This window comes from Emys orbicularis, chromosome 2 (genome assembly GCF_028017835.1).
Source record: "Emys orbicularis isolate rEmyOrb1 chromosome 2, rEmyOrb1.hap1, whole genome shotgun sequence".
In the NCBI taxonomy this organism is placed as follows: Eukaryota; Metazoa; Chordata; order Testudines; family Emydidae; genus Emys; species Emys orbicularis.
In genome coordinates this window covers 62,219,888-62,232,648 of record NC_088684.1, presented here as the reverse complement: position 1 = coordinate 62,232,648, position 12,761 = coordinate 62,219,888, and the positions used below count along the sequence as shown (strand labels likewise).

The following is a 12,761-nucleotide window of genomic DNA, read 5'->3' as shown; positions in this document are numbered from 1 at the left end:
CTGGTCCAAATGTTTGTTTTCCTGACTTCTCGGGACCTCATGCCTGCAATGCAGCAAAAGAAAGGGACACTGTCTTCCTTTGACCTTTTCATCCCTGGAAAATAGGATTAAGGCTAAAATGTCATCTTTAAACTTCATAGCTAGTCTGAGATTTTGCTGTGGTCTTTTAACATTGGGTGGCTTTTATGTACCATGTATGTTGCAATATATGGGGCCCAACAGGGCAGATTAAGGAGTTTTAACTCGGATTAGTTGTGATTTCAGTCAGTCTAAAGCATGTAAGTATTATTATTAGCATGTCTAAAGAGCCATCACCAAAGTATCAAGACACAGATACCAAATGCAGCAAAACATCAATTTGTTCTAGAAAATGAACCAAATTTTCCTTCTGCTTGTCTGATGGCTGCTTATTTGTGAGCAGTTAGGTTAAAGATCAGTGTGGCTTGGGCCATTCCACAATCACTTTGACAATGTAGCTGCTGGGGCATTATGGAGGGTTTCCTGCTGAGAGGCAGAGGGTTGCCCTGGGGAATTCACTCCAGGCAAGAGTCACCACTCATGCAGGCTCCATGCTGCAGGAAACATTCTAGTCTTCAGTGTAGCAGACCCCTTAAGCTCATAGAAAAACTACGTTTCCAGTTGATAACCATCCCGTGCCCTCGGATTTTTATTTGTGCTTGAAAAGTCAGCTGGATTGCAGGGGCTAGTAACCCTGACCAAAGCCATAAGACAAATCAGAAATAAAGGCAAAGTTCCCACATTAGCTGGGGACGGTAAACGGGTTCTAATAAGCAGATTGTCAAAGACTGGGATGTAGGCGGTCAGCTCTAGTGGTTAGAGGAGTGGTGGTGGTCAAGACTAGTGGTTGGAGCCTGAGTTGGGAGCCAGGGGTTGAAGGGGTTCGAGACCTGCAATCATAGAATCATAGAATATCAGGGTTGGAAGGGACCTCAGGAGGTCATCTAGTCCAACCCCCCTGCTCAAAGCAGGACCAATTCCCAACTAAATCATCCCAGCCAGGGCTTTGTCAAGCCTGACCTTAAAAACCTCTAAGGAAGGAGATTCCACCACCTCCCTAGGTAACCCATTCCAGTGCTTCACCACCCTCCTAATGAAAAAGTTTTTCCTAATATCCAACCTAAACCTCCCCCACTGCAACTTGAGACCATTACTCCTTGTTCTGTCATCTGGTACCACTGAGAACAGTCTAGATCAGGGGTAGGCAACCTATGGCATGCATGCCGAAGGCGGCACGCGAGCTGATTTTCAGTGGCACTCACACTGCCTGGGTCCTGGACACCAGTCCAGGGGGCTCTGCATTTTAATTTAATTTTAAATGAAGCTTCTTAAACATTTTAAAAACCTTATTTACTTTCCATACAACAATAGTTTAGTTATATATTATAGATTTATAGAAAGAGACCTTCTAAAAATGTTAAAATGTATTACCGGCACGCAAAACCTTAAATTAGAGTGAATAAATGAAGACTCGGCACACCACTTCTGAAAGGTTGCCGACCCCTGGTCTAGATCCATCCTCTTTGGAACCCCCTTTCAGGTAGTTGAAAGCAGCTATCAAATCCCCCCTCGTTCTTCTCTTCGGCAGACTAAACAATCCCAGTTCCCTCAGCCTCTCCTCATAAATCATGTGCTCCAGCCCCCTAATCATTTTTGTTGCCCTCTGCTGGACTCTTTCCAATTTTTCCACATCCTCCTTGTAGTGTGGGGCCCAAAACTGGACACAATCCCTGTACAGGTGTGCAGAAACGATTGGTAAATCAGCATCTGAATTATTTTCCACCAAGTCTGACTTCTTAGTTTGGAAGGAATCAATTTCTGTTTCTGCTGGTTGACAGTCTCCTTCTCCTCCTATGCTGGGATGGAAAATATGGATCACTGTAGGGCTGAGTGGATAATTCAATTTCTGTGTCCATTCAGTCTTTGTATCTTCACTCTTTCTGCTGAGTCTGCCAGTGAGAGTGCACTTTTGGGGATGTAGAAACCTGGGACAAGATGAAGAGCATAAGCTCATTTCACTTTAAGGTCTTCATCAGCCAGCATTTAGTAACGCCCTTCGGCAATCGACCTTCCTAAGATGGATTTGAATAGTTGATTTAGAGGTGAAAAACCTGTCCCATTACCTGTGTAATTCAGACCCCCAGAAAGATTGTCTTTAAGACTGACAAAGTGAATATTTTTGCAGAATCTTGATCAGTTTTCTCAATAGAATTTAGATGCATATGCATTTCAGGCTCTCCCTTTCCTTCTCTTATTATTAATGGCAATCACTTGTCCTGAGACTTTAACTTTTCTTTTACAATTTGAGGATTAAGACTTTCTCTCTTCTGTGTTGTTTATTGACAACAATCCTTTTTATTAACACACTTTTATAATTCATATGTTTTAGGCATTGCTTCTAGAGCCATTAAGCCCACATTGGGTATGATTGATCCTTTGCATACAATCCATATGCCAGAGCGAGTAGTGGCCAACAGTGGCTTTGATGTGCTTTGGTAAGTAGTCTATGTGGGGTGCTGGATTTGCGGGGAGGAGTCATTTTAACTTAAAAAAACAAATACGATACTTTAGAGGGAGAAAAAGGACCATTTTCCCTAACGTCCATTTTCAGTCTGTCTCAGTCCCACCTTCCTGTTTCTTCAATGCACCATTCCCCTCGGTCCTTCTCACCCTTTGAAACAAATCCAAGTGCCTCACTCAGTTGTATAAGATGAAATGTACATTGGATGCATGGACCAAAATACCAACTATCGGAAGTGTGAATCCTTGAGGCCAGCTTTGAAGGTTTAAATGCTTTGCTGGAGCACAAGCAACACATGGCAAACCTAATTTAGGCTGTCTGACAGTCATCTGCTTCTCATGAGCAGAGACTAGAATAGCAGGGACTTTAGAGGTCAGGACTGAAGCGCATTGACAAAGCTTTCTGTGGAAGTCTGTGAGGTGCTGAGCGCTGCAGACAAGGTCTCAATCACCCTCAACTCACAAGACTGGCCCAGTTTGCATTATAGCTGCTCCAAACCAGTGCTTTTAGTACGTTGCTTAGCACAAAAGTCCTTCAAAGTTTTGAAAGACACATTGGAACAATCATAGATTAAGGATTTTAACTGCATAAGATATGCAGAAGATTGGATTCATTGATACAGCTGCTTGTTTATGCAGAGACACCTTAAGGAAATAGATGTTAAAATAGGATGACAAATGTATTGAAAGTTATAGTTGTGGTATTTCTCAAACTATTAGCTGACTATAGTGTCTGGAAAAATTCATTATTTTTAATGGAGTTTAGTTATTTATTTTTAAGCTCTAAATGGTTTGGCTTTAAATGCTTTTCTATTGGTTAAAAATGTAAATAATGCTTATGTTTCATGACTGCCATACCTAGGAGACTTGTCCATCCAGTATTCTTGAATATCAAACTCCCAGTTTTTTAAGGTCAACCTTTAAAAGAAGGTAGATTATTATGTTGATAGTCCTGGAGTCTTTAAATCTCTCCTGTCCTGTAAGAAGGGAATGCCCCTTTTGCAGGAGCTCAATGTTGTTCAATGGAACTGAGCTTGTAAAATGCCAAATTCCTTGCAGGACAGACTGTGTATAGGAGAAAAATGGAACCTTTCCGTTTTCAAGTATTTCTTCCTTTTAGCCACGCACTAGAAGCGTACACTGCTCTTCCTTACAAGATGCGCAGTCCCTGCCCTTCAAATCCAATCAACCGGCCTGCTTACCAAGGCAGCAACCCTATCAGTGATGTCTGGGCTGTCCACGCACTGCACCTTGTGGCAAAGTATTTGAAAAGGTAATGTATGCCTAGCAACCTTTCACCTTGATAGGTTTGATCCTGAACACCTGGCAGGAAGAATGCTGGTGAGGACCTGAGTGCTAGACTCTGAGGGTACATCTACACAGCAAAGAAAAACCCACGGCTGGCTTGTGCCAGCTGACTTGGAATGTCGGGGTACTGGGCTATTTCACTGTTGTGTGGACATCTGGGCTCAGCTGGAGCCCGAGCTCTAGAACCTTAAATTTAATTTAATTTAAATTTAACCTTCTAGTCCCAGAGCTCGGGTTGCAGCCCAAGCCTGGAAGTCTACACAATGAAATAGCCCTGCAGCCTAAGCCCTGCAAATACAAGTCAGCTGGCATGGGCCAGCCACGGGTTTTTCTTTGCTGTGTAGACATACCTGGAGATGAGGTGAATCGCTATTTTAGGACATCATTTTCTATCCTAGGCCCTGGCTTTGTTCTTAGCAAGGCAGAAAATGCCCAATAAAATTGGAACTAGGTTAGGCTGAACAAAGTTGATTTTCAGGGGTGACTTTTTAAAGCAATGCATGAGGATTTAGTTGAGAATCCCCGATGTATAGTCATGAGTTGCACAGCTAAATCCTAGAGCAATGTACCTCTTAATATTCACCTTTCCATAACAACCTTAGGCAGAACACATTATAAGATGACACATAAGTACTGCTATCATCTGTCTATATGGCTTTCAGTATAGTGAAAGGACATTTATATAAAATACTATGCAAGTACATCAAGTAAACATTCACCTGTGAGGTGTTAAAATTATATGTTTGTTTGAAAGTAGCTCATTTAGGGTACAGCCCAAATGGAGAGGCTTTTGTTGACTTCAGTGGGAGATGATCTAGCCTGTGAGTAACTTTCAGCTGTTCTGTTTTTTATAATCTGAGGATCAACACTTTTCCATCTAAAAGGCTTTTATAGCACATAGTTATGCTGACTTCCTATTTATTATACCTTTAGGGTGGAATTTGCCCATGAGAGTCTTTCTGTATCATCAAAGTCCTGAAGCAGACCTGGGTGTGAGGCGGGAGAGTGGCCAAAACCTCTGAAGCTCTGAAGGCGGGCTCCATGCCAGCACCAAATCAGATGATGTTGAGGGAAGAGCTGGGGGAGGTCTGGGATCTGCACTTATGCTAGTAGGCAGGAACCCCTACACAGGGGAAGGGAAGGAACAGTGGCCGTAATTCCAGTTTCTAAACTGACCCAGCTCCTACCTGGGCCCTTATATCAGGGCCAGCTGTGGCCTGATTGGGTGTGGCCACAGCTGTGGCAGCTCTTCACCCCTTTTCTAATTGGGTCGCAGCCACATCCCTCTCCAAGGGCTGCTTTTAACCCCTGCTCTCCTGGAGTGGGGCAGCCACCCTACTACAATCCCATTTACACAACTGCTGTACAGTGAAGGGTGAGTTTTGCCTTTACTGAAGCAGTTTCGTGTCAACAGACTCTTTCTCTTTGGTTATCTTTCTATCTGATCCTTTGCCCAGCTCTTTTTCCATTTTTATTTTAGTTCCGATTGTATTACCCCAAATGAGTGTTTTCCCCTCTCCTGAGTGTGTCAATGCAGGTGTGGATTTCTTAGTGTTCAATGTTTGTGCACAGAGCTGTCAGAATGCCAGATGATCATGAAGCAAGGGCTAACATGCACCTAGCAAGTGCTTTTGCTGGCATCGGCTTTGGCAATGCTGGTGTTCATCTTTGGTGAGTAGAGGACGTGTGTCAGCTCCTTTCTAAAACCCTGTTTCTTTAGTGTTTGTTTCAAATTGTGTAGGAAGGTTTCAGACAAGCAGTCCCTGAACTAGTGATGTGATAAGATGCTTTGGGCCAGATTGTCATACCCTTCTTCACGTGAAAGAGTACTTTATGTCATGAGTATTCCTACTGAAGTTGATAGGACCCTTTTGTGGAGTAAGGTACTTCTTGCTATTCATAAGGATAATGCAGTCCAGTCTTATGAAAGTTTCTAGGACCAAAATTTGACCTACTTTACCTTGCTTGTAGGCACAGGTTGCATAATGTTTTTCTTTTTTATAAAAACAAAAATCAAATGTCACTGTTCACTCTTCTAAAAATAAATAACACGTTTAACTCTCTCAGTTGTGCAGCCCTGTAATAAACACCAATAACACCCCTATAATAACAAGCTAGTGAACATACCCAGAGGAAAAATCTTCTGCCTTTCCTGAATCAAGGCCACATGCAATAAAACTTGTTACTGGGTTAATTGTTTTGCAGGATAAAATGAGCTATAATTACTTAAAGCTCTTTAATTATATCCACAGAAATGTTAATGCCCATCCAAATGAACTAATGACGGTCACGTCTTCAGTTCAGTAAAGTACATATGAATGTTCCCATTGAAGTCAGTGGCACCACTCCCATGCTCATAATTACGTATGGGCTTAATGTGTTGAATCAAGGTCTAAACCCAAAATTTTACAAAAAATCATTGCAACTCCTTATAAATATTAATCTATTCCGAACTCGTCTCTGCACTCCTTTGGTTTGATCAAGTAAAATCCCCTTTGTAAATAAACTTCCAGAACTTTCCCTTAAGCACTGTTAGCATGATAAGAAACTCCCAGATTTTGATAGTAAGGTGAAAAATGTTTAAGGTACTTTGAGCCGACCCCATTATCCCAGTATCTGAACACCTCACGATCTTTTAATGTGTGAGCTAGAGAAGTGCTGTGATCTCCAGTTTATAGATCAGGACCTAAGAGACAGACCAACTAAGGGCAAGATTTTTGAAGTGTTCCGATTGGCTTCAGTGGGACTTAGGCTCCTAAATACATTTAAAATTCTGCCCCTCAGTGACTTGTCCAAGGTCACACAGGAAGTGTTACAGAGCAAGGAATTGAACTGAGGTCTCCCGAGTCCCAGGCTAGTTCCCTGACCACTTTCTTTCTTCTCCAGCCATGGAATGTCTTACCCTATTTCTGGTTTGGTGAAGAGTTACAAAGCAAAGGATTATAACGTCGATCATCCTCTGGTGGTAAGAACTGATTATTTTCATTTTCTTACATATTCCTAGCTCTTGTACTTATCTTACATTAACAAGCTTTAAATTATGTTAGCCTAACAAATTTATTGTGGCAGCAGTGAGAAGTCTGTCTAATGTGCACTGTGTTTTGTTTTTCTTCAGCCACATGGTCTTTCTGTGGTACTCACCTCCCCCGCAGTATTTACTTTCACAGCAGAGATGTGCCCCGAACGGCACTTGGAGGCTGCAGAGATACTAGGTATGAATCTCTCTTAATAAAACCTACTGGTACAAATCAAGTTTGTGACCGGGGTCCCAATGGAGTAATACGATCACTCAATTAGGGTGAACTGCAAAGAATGGAGCAGCCAAACCCCAAAAAGCTGGTGGATATTCCAATACTTAGATTTACCAAATCAGCATAAAATAGCTTCTTTATTACCTTACTAGTTACTCAGAAGTCCAAACAACACAGTTCCCTTAAAGTGATCCAGCCTCAGGCCTCCATCCAGGTACCTAAGTCAAATATGATGAAGATTCCTGAAAATCTTATTTCATCACATAAAAGAAAAGGAACAGGCACATTACCTCCCAGGTTATTGAATAGTCCAGATCTTACCCAAATACACACTACAGCCAATTCTTATTAACTAAACTTTATTAAAAAACAAGAGAGAGAGAGAGAATGGTTAAAAGATCAATATCTATACAGACATGAGTTCAGTTCATTTAGGTGCAGATTTATATCAGAGATGATGAGCTTTGTAGTTGCAAAGAGTTATTTTAGATATAGTTCATAGGCTATAGTCCAATGTCCAAACATCATATTCAGGACGTACCAGCATAACTGTGACCTCAGTCTTGCGACTCAAACTTCCCCTGATGAAGCCTAAGCAGATCTGAGATAATAGAATCAGGACCCAAGGATCTTTTGTCCAATTTCATGTCCTTTTTGAGAAGTTGGAGTTCAAAGGCAAATTAGGATGACTTTGAAGGCGGTCCATCACCGGTACTTAACTATAGAATTAACATAAGGCAATTTGCTTGTTCCTCTACCATTCACAGATTATTTGCTATACATCTCAAAGAGAGATGAATACAGAGATATCCCGTGTTTACAATTCATTTAAATGCTAGGATGTTCTTCTGATCTCTGAATTATCAGAATACAGCATAGACAGGGACTGTTGATTACATCCTTGACCCTACTCATATATATGTAAAAACAGAAAAACACAAACATTATCTTTCCACATATCTTTTGAGGGTTATTTATTTTGCAGGATGTTTAACCCTTTCTAGCCATGTGTCACAAAGTTCTTTCAAAACTAGCTTTTTGGGGGGGGGGGAAATCTCGGTATATAAAGAATAAAAAAGTGGGTTGTGATCGTTCAGAATCTAAAAATTAGGGCTAGATCCTGGAGTCTGGCTGGGCACAGCACAAGGGGGGATAGTTTGTGTGAAGATGGGGTAAAGCTCACCTTTGTCACTTCCCCCAATCCTGGATCCATGGGTCTCCAGGCAGAAGTTAAAGGAGCCTTTAGGTTTCATCCTCTGTCATTTTAGACTGCAACTTACACTCCAAGGGGCCAAAACTATAGTGAGGAAGTGGTGTAGCAGAAGGACATCCCAGCCATGCTCCCCTTTCCCCTGGCCACTCCTCTTATGCTGGAAAGTTAGGTCATATAAGAACGTCTGCTCTAGCTCTGTACTCCCACCTGTTCCATCTTTGCTCTGGGGTGATCATCCTGCAGCTGGGTATGCTGGCTCACAGGCAGGATCTGCTGGTAATGTGGCACATGACAGCAGAGGAGCTGACCCTAGAAATCTTCTTTCTAACTGGAAAACTTTCAAATTGAAAACAACTCATGTATGAAATGAAGATTAGCTTGATTTCATTTAGCAGAGAGTAGTTATGACTGATGTCTCTGGTGTGTATGAAGGGAAGACACTTAGGAGTAGATAGCATAAAGCATAGGGAGCTTTAAGTACACTTACATCTGCATTAGCTAAAAGGAAGTGATTATAAAACAAATACAATTAAACACTTTCAAGCAGGAAACATGTTGAAAGAGGAAATATTTTCCTTCACAGTGGATAATTAATTCTGTACAACTCATTGCTACAAAATATCCAGAGACTAAGAGCTTGGTAGGTTTCAAGAAAATATTAGACCTTTAGATGGATTGTGAGAATGTATATACTTACTTTAAAAAGGACATATACAACATTAGAAGGGATTTAGACACTTCTGCTTCAGAACATGGAGTTAGAAAGAATCTTCCCCTATTGGCAGATGATTCTGTAATTGCTGGATATGGGGTTTCTTATAATCGTCTGATTATATATAGCAATTCCTACGTCCCTACAAGAAGCCCTTCAATAATAACCTTTATTCAAATGACAGGTTTCAGAGTAGCAGCCGTGTTAGTCTGTATCCGCAAAAAGAACAGGAGTACTTGTGGCACCTTAGAGACTAACAAATTTATTAGAGCATAAGCTTTCGTGGGCTACAGCCCACTTCTTTGGATGCATATAGAGTGAAACATATATTGAGGAGTTATATATACACACATACAGAGAGCATGAACAGGTGGGAGTTGTCTTACCAACTCTGAGAGGCCAATTAAGTAAGAGAAAAAAACTTTTGAAGTGATAATCAAGATAGCTCAGTACAGACAGTTTGATAAGAAGTGTGAGAATACTTACAAGGGGAGATAGATTCAATGTTTGTAATGGCTCAGCCATTCCCAGTCCTTATTCAATCCTGAGTTGATTGTATCTAGTTTGCATATCAATTCCAGCTCAGCAGTCTCTCGTTGGAGTCTGTTTTTGAAGTTTTTCTGTTGTAAGATAGCCACCCGCAGGTCTGTCATTGAATGGCCAGACAGGTTAAAGTGTTCTCCCACTGGTTTTTGAGTATTATGATTCCTGATGTCAGATTTGTGTCCATTAATTCTTTTGCGTAGAGACTGTCCGGTTTGGCCAGTGTACATGGCAGAGGGGCATTGCTGGCACATGATGGCATATATCACATTGGTAGATGTGCAGGTGAACGAGCCCCTGATGGTATGGCTGATGTGATTAGGCCCTATGATGATGTCACTTGAATAGATATGTGGACAGAGTTGGCATCGGGCTTTGTTACAAGGATAGGTTCCTGGGTCAGTGTTTTTGTTCAGTGATGTGTGGTTGCTGGTGAGTATTTGCTTTAGGTTGGGGGGTTGTCTGTAAGCGAGGACAGGTCTGTCTCCCAAGATCAGAGGTCTCCTTTACTCTCACAGATCTTGGGAGACAGACCTGTCCTCGCTTACAGACAACCCCCCAACCTAAAGCAAATACTCACCAGCAACCACACATCACTGAACAAAAACACTGACCCAGGAACCTATCCTTGTAACAAAGCCATTACAAACATTGAATCTATCTCCCCTTGTAAGTATTCTCACACTTCTTATCAAACTGTCTGTACTGAGCTATCTTGATTATCACTTCAAAAGTTTTTTTCTCTTACTTAATTGGCCTCTCAGAGTTGGTAAAACAACTCCCACCTGTTCATGCTCTCTGTATGTGTGTGTATATATATCTCCTCAATATATGTTTCACTCTATATGCATCCGAAGAAGTGGGCTGTAGCCCACGAAAGCTTATGCTCTAATAAATTTGTTAGTCTCTAAGGTGCCACAAGTACTCCTGTTCTTTATTCAAATGGTAATACTCTGTCTTATACATTGGCTGAGAAAATACTAAAAATATGTATCTTATATGGCCAGCTCAGAGTATCTGGCATTGCAATTCTTAGTTACATTTGACTTCCTCAATGGAAATTCAACTGGTTACTGTCTGCTTTGCTGTTATATAAAGGATTCTGTATAAAATGAATCAAGTGTGTATAAGTGAACTTGTTGATTCTCATCTTGGGTATTTACTTTGGGACCATAATTCAGTGTCCAAGTGACTGCAGTAGCTGATTCAAATACGTTAGGTTGCCAAACACCATGCCTAGCGGTAAAGTAGTAACAAACAGCCATGTTTATGTATATGTACAGCTGCAGATTTGAGTACAGCCAAATAAAAGCTTAATGCCTCTCCTGATGGAAATAGGGGTGTGTGGCCCTAGATTTATTGCAGTAAAGGAAATATAAGTGCAGCCTGAAGAGTGATGCATTCTTTAGGTTAGCAAAAGACTGGTCCCTGGAACAATAACATTTGGGGTGTTTTTCATTACCTTTTTAGTCTGGCTTTTCAGACCTCCTCTTCTCTTCCTCATTCTTTTCTTTCCTTTCCTTCTCTTTTGCTACTATCTGATCATTCCTGAAGCCCTTATATTCTAACTGCCCTTTATACTGCAACACAGAGAATGGCCATTGACTGCGTGGCAATAATTCCAGTAGCATGAAACTTCATATGAGACTCCATCATGCTTCATCACCTAATCCCTTATAGCCACTGCCATCTTGCTACTTTATTATCCAAACATCTAAGCCCCCTGAAATGAGTTTGTTGTCCTCCCATTAGCTTTAAACTGTTTTGACTGTTGCACTGAGTTCTTAGAGAACCCGAGTGCATTTTCCTGTAGTTATATTTCACATTTACTCATTTTTCAGTAAACTGCATGAGACAAGTTCAGTTCTGGTATAATTCCATTGACTTAATTGGATTTACACTAGGAATGAATTTGGCCCAAATGGTTAAAAATAAAACTTGGGGTGTTTTTCTTGCCTTTATGCATGTACATCTTTCCCATTTCTAACGGAGCTATGGACACCCAGGGAGGGAGGGAGGGGGAATAGCCTTTTTATAAGAAACATCTGTAGCTTTTCCATAAATGTTGACTTTCACCTCCTTTTCATAGCTGTTTCTAGGACTGTAATTCCTCATCTTCTATCTAATCTACCTATTTATTCTAATCTATATTATATCATACTAACTAATATATTATCCAAACACCTGAGGTAGCTCCACCCATAGAGCCCCCTTCCTTCCATCCGTGCCCCCCCCCCCCCCCGTTTGAATGCTTGTCAACATAAAATTGAGAAGGGGGAGGGAATCATTAGTCATTGGTTCGCACATCCTCTAGATGTCAGCAAACTCAAGGCTTTGAAAAAATGAGTATATGGCACTTTGTCCCTAAAAATAAATATTATGGCTATCCACTGACACTGATCTGGTTTAACTTCCTTTCCACCACTGCTTCCAGCAATTAGTCTGACTGAGAAGTGCTTTTCCAGGCAAGTACAGTGGGAGAGGAAGTTAACTTGACAAGGCAGTTAGTCTTTCTAGCAGCAGTGAACTTGCTTCTCCTGATTTTGTTTTATTCCATCTCTACAAACTAGTCTAACTGCAAAATGAAGATAGAGATTCCCCTTTTTTATTTGGGGTTGCCTTTAGCGAGTAGGCTGTTATATGTGGATATATGCCGCTGCTATTATGATTAAATTAAATCCAGAACAGCTTCCTCCTCTTTCTCCACCCTACAGTCAAGGCTTTGTCTTATTTTAGGAGCTGACATCCGCACTGCCAAAATCAAAGATGCTGGGCTTATTTTGGCAGACACGCTCCGAAAATTCTTATTTGATCTGAATGTTGATGATGGCTTAGCTGCAATTGGTTATTCTAAAGCAGATATCCCTGCTTTAGTGAAAGGCACTCTCCCTCAGGTAAGACAGAAAACACAGGTGATTTTTCCTAAAAAGCAAACTTTTAAAATATTTTATTTTAAAATAAATGTTCCATTTAGCAATTTTAAATGGAGAGAATGATAAAGTCAGTTCTCTTCTCCTAGTACAGATTGGGTTTTCTTTGCAGTGAGATAGTGTGTGTGTGTGTTGTTTGGTCTTCATCTATCATTCATTCATCTTCAAAAGGAAAGGCTAATTATTAGAGCTAGTCAAATAATCCAACATGCACATTTTTTCAGGTGGGAAAAGGAACATGTTTTTGCAGAATTTTTTGTGAAAAA

At 40.9% G+C, this 12,761-nt stretch overlaps 1 protein-coding gene across 1 annotated transcript in view; it reads left to right on the top strand.

The window, feature by feature from the left end:
* Positions 1-12,761, top strand: part of ADHFE1 (alcohol dehydrogenase iron containing 1) — a 31,131-nt gene that overhangs the window by 11,273 nt on the left and 7,097 nt on the right. The window contains exons 8-13 of the mRNA XM_065399605.1: positions 2,408-2,513; positions 3,659-3,811; positions 5,419-5,517; positions 6,733-6,811; positions 6,962-7,058; positions 12,302-12,459. Of these exons, the coding sequence (XP_065255677.1) occupies positions 2,408-2,513; positions 3,659-3,811; positions 5,419-5,517; positions 6,733-6,811; positions 6,962-7,058; positions 12,302-12,459 (692 nt within the window). The remainder of the gene's footprint in view (positions 1-2,407; positions 2,514-3,658; positions 3,812-5,418; positions 5,518-6,732; positions 6,812-6,961; positions 7,059-12,301; positions 12,460-12,761) is intronic.